Source organism: Heliconius melpomene, chromosome 12 (genome assembly GCF_056956725.1).
Source record: "Heliconius melpomene rosina isolate 202511_hmr_F chromosome 12, ASM5695672v1, whole genome shotgun sequence".
Taxonomy (NCBI): domain Eukaryota; kingdom Metazoa; phylum Arthropoda; class Insecta; order Lepidoptera; family Nymphalidae; genus Heliconius; species Heliconius melpomene.
In genome coordinates this window covers 14,761,515-14,773,022 of record NC_140400.1, presented here as the reverse complement: position 1 = coordinate 14,773,022, position 11,508 = coordinate 14,761,515, and the positions used below count along the sequence as shown (strand labels likewise).

Sequence of the window (11,508 nt, the reverse complement as noted above, 5' to 3'; positions counted from 1 at the left end):
ATCAGAAACAACTGGTTCAAATTGAATATTTTTTTCTGTTTTGGATAGTCTATTTATAGAGGCAGACAATAGGCTATATTACATGATGTTAATGATAATAGATAAACGTAACCCTCAAGTTCTTTTTTGAATAGAATTCTTAGAAGTGTTATCGAAGAGATTGTAGATATCTTAAAGCTGACTTACATTTACTACTTAGATGTTAAAAAGTTCAACTAATTTATATTTTTTGGTGTATGAACACTATCACTGCAGCAAAAGTAAAAATATATGTAGGTACCTAGTAATGAAAGTTTTGTTACTGGAATTTTAATATGAGTATTATATGTTAGATTTAGAAGAGCAAGGTCCCTTAAAGCAAAAATATAGTTGTAGGCAAGACATGCAATACAATATGATTGTAGATCGATGTCACAAATACGTTGAACGTATGTAATACAATATTATTATGATGCCAGCATTTGCAAGGGCGGGTGGCACTTACATAAACTTCTTGTTTCCTTCTTGCTGAGAAAACAAAATAGGAATGTGATATAGAACGTGTGGCATAGGAAACTTACTCGAGACGTGCCTTCCTTTTTCTATAGTGCTTGAATTATTATTATTTTAAAATTATAATTATAAAATTAATAAAATTAAACCTATTGTAGAATATTTGTTTACTACATTTTTTTTGTCTTTTCTTCAGTCTTTATGACACGGGCGAAACTCCGTCCAACTGGACCACCACGGCCACCTGTTTACATTTATCGTTATTTTTTTCTGTTCTAGTTAATAATCAACTATCTATCTCTCTATTTATTCACTTTCTTCACAGAGGAAGACGCTTAGCTTTAAGTTACGATATTAGCCAGAGCGTTGAAGAAGTGTAAAGCTAAATAAATGTATGCAGAACATGAACATGATGAGAAAAAATCACTAATTCTGTGCAGCGTGGCGTACTCGTAATAAACGAATCCATTAGAGAGAAGTCACGCGCAAAAAATTGTATGGGAAAATATAACCAATATACAAAGTAACGAATTTTAAATCCCTTTTCAAAGATAATGGACACTAGGCCAGGATTAGAATAATCTGTACGGTCCATTACTGGGAAAAACTGCATAATGAAATTGAAAAGCGTACGCCGTACGACCCCGTACGACCGGGGCAGTAATTGCTTTAGCGCGTAGAGTACATTTCACAGTTTATTTAGCCCCGGGCGTGCGTTCGCTGGACGTCACCGCCAATATCAACTCATCAGCCGGGCAAAATATCCTGGATTAAAGGCCTTTACACAATTATATTTAATATATATATTTTTTTATATTTTATTTTTTAGTTCACAAACAGCTTCACGCTGTATTCGGAGCAAAGTAGGGTAGGCAGAGGGAATATAGTGTTAAAACACTCCATTCTCCCCTTTCCGCCGAATTTTTCGAGGTTTGGTGCCAGAGCGAAGAAAGGAAAATTTTAATAAATATTAATTCATTCCCTCGAGTGGAGATTGAACCTACAACCACAGGACGGTTGAAGAAAATAAAAATTATTAAAAAGAAAATTATCAGTAATGTGATAATTATGTAGATTTCTTAATAACGATATTTATATATGGAACAGGAAGTTACATGAATGTGTGGCATTTCACCTACTTCATATATGTGGGTGTGTGTGTGTGTGTGTGTGTGTGTGTGTGATAAACAATTCAATACACTAATACAAGTATAAAGCACGGTGGGCACTAATTGGCACACTAGACATGATATACGATAGGATGTTATTAATTACGATACAATTGTACCAAATATAATATCAAAATATACATTATATTATTATAGTAATATATAATATGTATTTATTGTATTCGAATACAAAAGTAGGTAGGTACGGAAGTATATAAGCAATAAAGAAAAAATATTTTTCTTTAATCCAACATTTCTTTAATATCGAAATAAGGAAGAGACTGAAAATATTCTTGATTGGAATTGGGAAATTAAACACGAAATATCTTATGTGGTTTAAGCGTTAATATTAAAGAAAATGAAATGTTGCAACTATATTTTTTTTAGAGTTGCGCTAGTAATAGTAACCAATCCATTAAAGCCGATAGATTAAACTATAGTGCGTGTTTGTATTGTCCATATGTAATACAAATAATACATTTGTCTGGGTGCATGTCTGTGATATAATACACCATTTTTTTGCAGAAAAGAATAATCTTATGTAATTTTGTCTCTTACACTTGCTGTTCGGAACCCAACGCGACAGATTCAATAACTAGCTTAGCCGTAGTATTAGTTTTCTTATATGTATATTACTAGTAGTCGCCCGCACTTTAATTTACATGGACTTTAAGACGTGAAATGGAAAGTCCTATTTTTTCCATTTCCATAAAAATTTCAAGAAAACCTCTTTTACCTACCTACTACGGAATAGTTTTATTTTTCATCCGTTTTTACTTTACTAATTAATTATTAATTTACATATATGTAATACAAGATAACATCAATGTTCGTAGATATTAATCTCAAAATCAATTCCATACGAATTTCCGGAATGGAAACGTGATTTGGTTTCCATTATCTGGCAGTATACCTCTATCTCTACCTCTACCTCTAGTGTAGTATTGCATTAGACCTGAAATAGATATTTCTAGGTACATCCTATCTGGGAATATTACCTTTGATGTTATTAATTCCTTTGACTGAAATTTCCCAGAAATACTCACTTTGCTAGCATTGAACTAAAACGTGGGTACATATAGTTCCACTTGTATTTCCTGGAGCATAGATTTGATTTAGGCTTTGTTAAATACCCTATAGTGTAAACGTTTGGTTGAATATCTTAAGTACTATTCGTATTGTATAAGGAAATGGATTTTAGTATTTAAAGTAATGAGGGATAATGATATCTATAAAAGTGATGTACTTTTTTTTAGTACCCGTATTGCTTTCAAGAACAAATAATAAGTAAATAAAAAAGGATAAGATTGCTATAATTTAAATATTACGTGGGAAATGTTCTTAGCTAACGTCAGGCGAGGTTACACGTAGCTGTATAGGTTCAAATCCCATTGCGAGGAACGTTGCCATCTAAAATGTGTTTGCTTCACCTTTTAATTAATAGGGCGTTTGTTTTTTTATTCTCGGTGTGTAATAAATGACCGGAAATTAAAGAACGAAGCCAATTAGAACAATATATTATTAATAGATATTCTGCCTATTCTTCGAAAATAGGCAAGACGCTTGAACACAAAAAAAATGGTTATTAAAACAAAATAAAAAATCGGTCAAGTGTCGGAATCGCCGACCGATGTTCCTTACCTAACGCGTTTGTAATAATTTTTTTTAAGAAACACCTATAAATATTCATATTTTAATTTGTGAATATAAAAATTATATATTTCAAAATGATATATGTAAAATGCAAATATAACGTGAGATATATTAATTTCTTTACTAAATATTATTCAAATAATATGGAAAGTGCCTTATTTATAGAGAGTGGAGTGTGAAACACCCTTAGCGCAGGTAGCGTCTATGTAGGCGTACGCACGTCGTTAACGTGAGCTTCGAGTGTAGCGACACTCAACACACTATACAGTACGAATGACGAGTTGTGGCCGCCCTGAAGTTAAGCTTTCTAAACTCTTTTACATTATTAATTCAGGAGGAAAATAATGAAAAGTAAAAAAAATGCTAAAACCAACTCTGGTCAGTCATCTACAGCTTCAGGGCGGCCACGACTCGCGAACCGTACTGTAGATGTAAATCGACTTTGGCTTTAGGGTGCAAACAGACATATCCCCCGTTACGCGGTTATTAACTAAGCTTTAATCCTAAAAGGTTGTCTAACTATACTATACTATCTGGTGTTTCATAGAATGGAAGGATTGACTGCTGGGGTGCTAACGTCTAAGGTCTTCGATTGTCATTATTATTATTTTGGTCTTGTTTTCTAATTTGATTTAAGGGAAACGTTATAAAGTTGAATCTATTAAGGAAGGAGTGTGTAATGATTTTTTTCTATGAAATACCATCAAATGTTTACTTTTTACCATCAAATATTTTACTTTATTTCTATTTGTTTTTCATTTCACTTCGTGCCAAATTTCATATCTGTAAGTGTACCGGACGGGCGGAACTCAAGTGAATGAGCCGCTGACGCCCTGCACACTATAGGTTCCAGATCATGGGAACACGGAGTATGCTGAGACCCCAAGACGTTCTTGTGAGTCGTTCTTGTGAGACGTTCTTGTGAGTCGTTCTTGTGAGACGTTCTTGTGAGACGTTCTTGTGAGACGTTCTTGTGAGACGTTCTTGTGAGACGTTCTTGGGAGTCCTTCTTGTGAGACGTTCTTGTGAGTCGTTCTTGTGAGACGTTCTTGTGAGTCCTTCTTGTGAGACGTTCTTGTGAGACGTTCTTGTGAGACGTTCTTGTGAGACGTTCTTGTGAGACGTTCTTGGGAGTCCTTCTTGTGAGACGTTCTGGTGAGTCCTTCTTGTGAGACGTTCTTGCGAGACGTTCTTGCTATACATTGAAACAAGATACTGAAACAGGATGTTGAAACAGGATATTGAAACAAGATGTTGATCACTGTATAACGGTCGGTGACTGTCGGCTCTATTCGTGTCTTGTTCCGATTCTATCTTCTTCCTGTTGTGCTCACCGTTGATTGCCGACTGTCTCTGTCTCGCCCGACGCGCACCTCCGTTGCGCGGAGCTAAACGGTAACGAGAGCCGCGAGCCACCGAGCCGTTTTATCTTTATTTACAACAATATTTTTACTATGATTATCACACATTTACATTTATATTTTAATAACTAAAAATCGGATGTTTTTACAATTTATACATATTAAAAGAACATAAAAATATCTATCTATCTATGTATAAAACATTATACTATTTAAGTATTATCTATTATTAAATTACGAAAAATGCTGTTACGATGACGAATTTTACATGAGTTTTTACAATGAAAATTCTCTCTAAAATTAATTACACACATTAGGAATATACAAATCTGTTATTTTGTTACAGAAAACTATGACAAACAATAATTAATAATAAAATTTACTATACGGAAGTTACTATTATATAAAAAGCGATTAATGCGGCAAATCATAGTACAACTATACAAATAAGATATAAAGTCGAAAATTATTATCTAAAACGGAACCCAAATCTATTTATATTTATTATTTAATGTAATTACTTATTTACAAAGGAAAAAACACTATTAATTTAGAAAAGACACTAATAATAACATTCAAAATTACGAGAGTGGTATGACGTCACTTTTTGCCAAACTAAACAGTCTCTAACATGTTGTGACGAGTTCACAGCCGATGATGCGCGTCGGTTGTCGCGAACATTTCTCCCGCCGTGCAGAATCAGGTCTCGATGTGATGCTGCATCTTTCCCGCGGTGAGCGACGACGTCTTCTTACTTTGGAAGCGGAACGAGTTTTTTGGTTGGCCTTTTCAGAAGACCACCCTTAGTGCGTACTTCAACTATTCGCACTTGTCCATCTGCACCTGGATATACTTTTTCTATGCGTCCTCTTGGCCACGTATTTCTTGGAAGTTGTGAGTCGGCTATAAGTACCGGGTCACCTATTTCATAAGTAGGGCCTCGACCATGAGGCTCCCGCCGGTGTTGAAGTTCAGGGAGATATTCGCGAACCCAGCGTCTCCAAAACATGTCTGCTAATATCTGTGAGCGTCTCCACTGCTTTTTGCTATCGATGTCGTCCTCACTAAATGTGCCAGGTACAGGTAGACGAGCTGAACCCCCAAGTAAAAAGTGATTGGGTGTTATAGATTCTTCGTCGTCATTGTTTACAGAAACATGTGTGAGGGGACGACTATTCACAGTATATTCTACTTCGCAGAGTAATGTAGCCAAAATTTCTTCTCGGGGGTATCTCTCACGAAGAATAGTGTATAGAGCTGTTTTCACGCAGCGAACAAGACGTTCCCATGCGCCTCCCATGAATGGTGCAGATGGTGTTATGAAACGCCATGCGATGCCTCGACGACTGGCTTCTTCTTTGAATGCTTCTCGAAGTTCTTTGTCTGCTCCATGCATGTTTGTACCATTATCTGAGTAAATTTCGGAAGGACATCCTCGACGTGCAGCGAATCTTCGCAATGCAAGTATGGCAGAGTCTGCGCTTAAGCTGGCGGCGATTTCCAGGTGAACTGCTCTAGTGGTAAGACACGTGAAGAGTGCGACGTAACGTTTCACGTGTTGTCTGCCGACGACTACTGTGAGAGGGCCAAAATAATCTAAGCCGGTGTATGTAAATGGTCTTCGATGATGAGCGAGACGGGATTTAGGATGATCACCCGTAGAAGGCTGTGGGGGTTGTGCCTTGCGAATACGACACTTGAGGCACTGATGAACTATCCTTTTCACGGTGGGACGAAGACGAATTACCCAAAAATGTTGACGTACTTCATTTACTATTATTTCGGTGCTGCTGTGGTGAAGACAACGGTGGGTCCAATCAATATATAACTGTGTGATGTAGTTATCTCCATCTAAGACTTGTGGTTTCTTTGTTTCGTCTTTTATTCCCTCGGCGGCGGCTATACGGCTGCGAAGAACGACAATGTCATCTCGGAGTTCTACAGGTAATGAATGAAGGCGACTTTGTTTGGCAATAGTCCTGTTGTATCTTAAGTCTGTGATATCTTCATTGAAAGATTCTTCTTGAGAGGTTCGGATGAGAAGATTTTCTGCTTTTGTAATGTACTTCGAATCCAATATCAGAAAATTGTTGGAGTCCATAGATTTCTTGCTATGTAGAGTAGTAGATTTCTTTTGCAATGTTTCTCTTCGTTTGTTCCACGTAGGATCTGATTCCATATTTCTACGTGTTCGCTTATAAAAGATCTTCTCTTTTTTATTTCTGCAAATATCTAAAAATTGCAAGACTCTAGCTGTGGCACGAAGTAATCGCTCCCATTTTGAGAAGCGTTGTGGATCAGGAATTGCTTCACGTAATTTTGTCTTCAGCTGGAGTTCTTTAACGGTAAAAGTATGTTCTTCACCAGTATTGTTTGACACGACCGGTTTTTCGATAGGCCAGGTACTCGGATTTTCTTTCAAGAAGGCAGGCCCGTGATACCATTCATGATCAGCTCCAAAATCAGATGGTACTTCTCTGGTGGCTATATCGGCGACATTGAGCTTAGAAGGTACCCAACGCCATTCTTCAACTTTGGTATATTCTTCAATGGCTGCTAGTCTATGTGCGACAAATGGCTTATAAGACCTGGCTCCATTTCTTATCCACGTCAGAACTGTCTTACTGTCTGTCCAAAAGATTTTGCATTCCGGCGCAATACGATGTTCTTTTATGACAGCTTCTGCTATGCGAACTCCCATGACGGCTGCTTGTAGTTCTAAACGAGGAATTGACATAACCTTGAGCGGGGCTACTTTCGCTTTAGCCATGATCATGTTGACTTGGACTTTTCCATCCGGAGCAACCACCCTCCAGTAGGCAGCTGCTGCGTAGGCTGTTTCACTGGCGTCGCTGAATATATGTAGTTGTACAGATGTGGCATCACTATAACCAGAGTAGCATCGAGGTAAGCTCACATTTTTCAATTTCTGAAGGTGTAGCATCCATTCTGCCCACTGCTTGGAAAGATCTTCATCCAGATGTTGATCCCAATCTATAATTCTTCGCCAAGATTCTTGAAGAATTTGTTTAGCACGAATAGTAACGGGTGAAGCGAAACCAAGTGGGTCATAGAGTGACATAACTATCTTCAGAGCTTCTCTCTTCGTAGGAGCTGTTTTCTTTAATAAACTGGGCGGTAATCTTGCTAGTTTTAAATTGAATCGTAATTCATCGGTTGACGGTCTCCACATTAAACCCAAAATCTTTTCTTCTTTGGTACCCAGGTTAATAGTTTCTGTCATATTTGATTGTTTTTCAAGTTCATTTATTATTTTCGGGATATTTGAAACCCACTTGCAGAGTTTGAAACAAGCTTCTCCGTGGATATGTTGGACCTTTTTGGAAGTTTCTATAGCTTCTTCTATACTTCGGAAACTGTCTAGGTAGTCATCCATATAGTGGTTGTGGATGATAGCTTCCACTGCTTCTGGATGCGTGTCGATGTACCTTTTTGCGTTCCAATCTTTAGCGAATATCGCGGTGCATGGTGAACTCGCAGCTCCAAATATAAGCGACGTCATGCGATATTCTTCAGGAGTTCCCTCCCGCCGGTGTCCTCTCCACAGGTAGCGAAGGGCATCCCTATCTTGAGGTCTTACTTTGACTTGCATAAACATTTCGGCTATGTCGGCTGATACAGCGAAAGCATGACGGCGAAATCTCATCATGACTCCAGGAAGCGATTGAAGAAGGTCTGGTCCAGTCAAGAGGAAATCGTTTAGTGACATACCTTTGGTTTTAGCAGCGGCGTCGTGAACAATGCGAAGCTTCTCTGGTTTAGCCGGGTTTTGCACGTCGAAGTGTGGCAGGTACCATGTTCTGCCTGGAGAGATACTTTTAGGTGCCACCTCAGCGTAGCCCTTCTGGACGAGTGATTCCATTTGTTCGGTGTATCTCCTTTTCAGTTCAGGATCACGATCAATTTTTCTCTCTATTGATATGAGCCTCTTCAGCGCCGACTCATAATTATTAACCATGATGCTGTTCTCTGATTTCCATAAAAGTGTGGTTTCAACATGCCCATCTTGTAAACGGTGTGTGTGTTTCTTCAAAATGTTTTCAGCCTTTATTTCTGGATCAGAGTCTGGCCGACGCGGATTAATGATAAGAGATTCCAAGGCAAAGTAATCTCTCAGTTGTTCATCCATTCTATCTTCAATAGCAGTAACTTGATTGACGAAATGGATTTTCTGACCCAATGTCCTATTGTGCGCACCATGTAGCACCCACCCGAGCGACGTGAGTGAAGCGATTGGTTGGTTCTTCGGTCCTATACGGACATCTTCGGCGAGTAGTAAATTCCAATTGTCTTGACCAATTAGAATTTTAGGCGTGGCTGAGTCGTAGGTGAGCTGGTTCTTCAAATCTATTAGATGATCGCAGGCAGCTAAGTCTTCTTCACGAATTGTTTGCGGGGAAAGATTAAGATGCGGAACGGTACGAGCTGTAAAGCTAATCTTCTTTTTCTGTGAATTAGCAAGTGTCACGGTAACACGCCTTGATCCCGGCGTTTCAATAACTATATCCCCGATTGCTTCCATCTTTAAAGGATCCAGCCGTCCCTCAGCACCGACTTCCTTTGCCAAAGCTTCATCTATGAGAGATACAGTTGATCCGTCGTCTAATAGAGCGTATGCGGAGGTTTCTCCCGCCGGTCCATGAACTCTGACTGGTATGATTTTAAGATAAGCATGCGCCTTTGACGGTACCCATGCGTTGGCCACGGTTTCCTTTTCTTCTTGTTGATTTCGAATTTCTGATTTCTCCTTTTTATCATAGTGTAGTAATCGATGATGAGTACCGATGCATCCCTTAATATTGCACTTCTGTGGTTTACAGGAATGTCCTGATTGTCGGAACCGCAGGCATCTGAAGCACAGTCGGTGTTCTTTGGCGAGTTCCCATCTTTTATCTGAGTTGGCATCTTGAAATTTCTTGCAGCTAATACTGTGATGACCTTCTTTGTTACAAATTTTGCACGTACTTTTCACCTGACTGACATGAAATCTATTAGTTTTCCTTTCTTCGGTAGTATTGTGCGTTCTATGTATCACACGACGAGTAGGCTCTGAGTGCGGGATCTCTGTTGAATAAGGTGTGCGACATGCTGCTTGTTTGGTGAGAAACTCGCTGAAGTGCGTCAGGTCTGGTTTGAATATAGATGCTTGTTCCTCGTACCACCTGGTACATAACGACGATGGTAGCTTTTCACGAAGGGCCCTTGTTATATCTGGCGCAGTGATAAAGTTGTGTAAATCGAGGGCGCGAAACAGATTGACACTGCTTCTTACCTTACTGGCGAATGCATGTATCTCCTTTGGATTGTCAGCACAACGAGGTAGAGATCGAAACTTGTCATATTCACTATATGCGATTGCATCTGGACGACCGAAATTCATTTCAAGCTCTTCTATGATGGCATCCGGTTTTGAATGAGCTATGAGTTGTGTGTCGACGACTTCCAATGCTTTTCCAGTTAGGCTTCTTCGAATTCTGGCTGTATTTTCAACTTCATTGAAGTATCCCTTAGTGTTTTCATATATGGCCCTGTATGATAGCCATTCATTTAACACTCCACTATATGTAGGAAGATCCATGATGACTTTGGACGCGACGGGAAAATTGTATGACGATGATGGAGGTAACATTGTAGGTTTAGGTACCTCTGTTTTCATACACAACGATGTAGTAGCGGTTTCGGCTTTTTCGCATCTTTTCTTCAAATTTTCTATTTCCTTTTTTAGCTCCTCTATTTCCTTTGTTGAATCTCTCTGTATTGCTTGTTGATTTTCGGAATTGTTGCAGATATTCGGATGTTGAGGCATTCTATAGCATGACGGCACTGGATGTGGTTGCCTCGGAACATCTGCACATGGTGTAAGTGATTTTTGTACGATTTGTGCATTATCTTCAATCCAGGAGCTAACGTAGTCGGTTTTCGATATATTATCTTCCTGGGATTCTGAACTATCTGATTCAGCATCTTCCAGAGCTATTTGCGCGAGTTCAAGCTTGATGCGAAGTATTTCTTCACGAGCATTTCTTGCTCTACGTCTGGATTTCGTAGACTTCTTCGAGTTTGCACGTTTCGAAGTTGTCGACTTTATTTGTGTGCCTTCAAATTGTTCCTCCTTGTTAATTGAAATAATTCTTGAGTCTTCCTTTTCGTCACTTGGTACTATTAAGTTCTTTTCTATTTCGGAATCCTCTTGTGTATTCGTAGGCGGGTGTGTCACCTCTGTGTGACTAGATGAAGGGTCGGCTTCATATCTCAATCCCTCGGATCGACCTCTTGATCTTGTGATAGGCATCTTAGTAAAAACCTACGATAATTGGTAAAACTCACCAAGACGAAACGATAATACTCGAAGGCGGATGCACGAAGATTCTCGGAGACGAACGACGACACACGAAGGCGGATGTCGGAGGATGATGCACGAACACTCACGAAGACTTACGATAATACTCGAAGGCGGATGCACGAACACTCACGACGTGACTTACGGCGCGATAGATGTCAGCGCAGTAGCGAGCACGACAGTCAATGCGGACGCCAACGGAGGCGGCGGAGAGCGCAGCGGAGAGCGCTATGTGACGGAGAACACTGCGCGACGGAGAGCACTGCGCGATGTAGTACGATAATACTCGAAGGCGGATGCACGAAGGTTCTCGAACACTCACGATAACACTCGAAGGCGGATGTCAGAGGCTGATGCACGAACACTCACGAAGACTCACGATAACACTCGAAGGCGGATGTCAGAGGCTGATGCACGAACACTCACGAAGACTACAGGCGAGTAAGGCGACTTCAGCACAGTTGCGAGCGCG

General features: G+C 39.5%; 1 protein-coding gene across 1 annotated transcript; it reads right to left on the bottom strand.

The window, feature by feature from the left end:
- Positions 1 to 5,426: 5,426 nt before the first annotated feature.
- Positions 5,427 to 10,988, bottom strand: LOC146534100 (uncharacterized). The gene has a single exon (XM_085193849.1). The coding sequence runs from the start codon at positions 10,986 to 10,988 to the stop codon at positions 5,427 to 5,429; it is 5,562 nt and encodes a 1,853-aa protein (XP_085049975.1).
- Between the last annotated feature and the right edge of the window lie 520 nt (positions 10,989 to 11,508).

Bases quoted from the DNA above. Each gene is read 5' to 3' on its own strand.
- LOC146534100 (XM_085193849.1), bottom strand. From the start codon at position 10,988: ATGCCTATCACAAGATCAAGAGGTCGATCCGAGGGATTGAGATATGAA.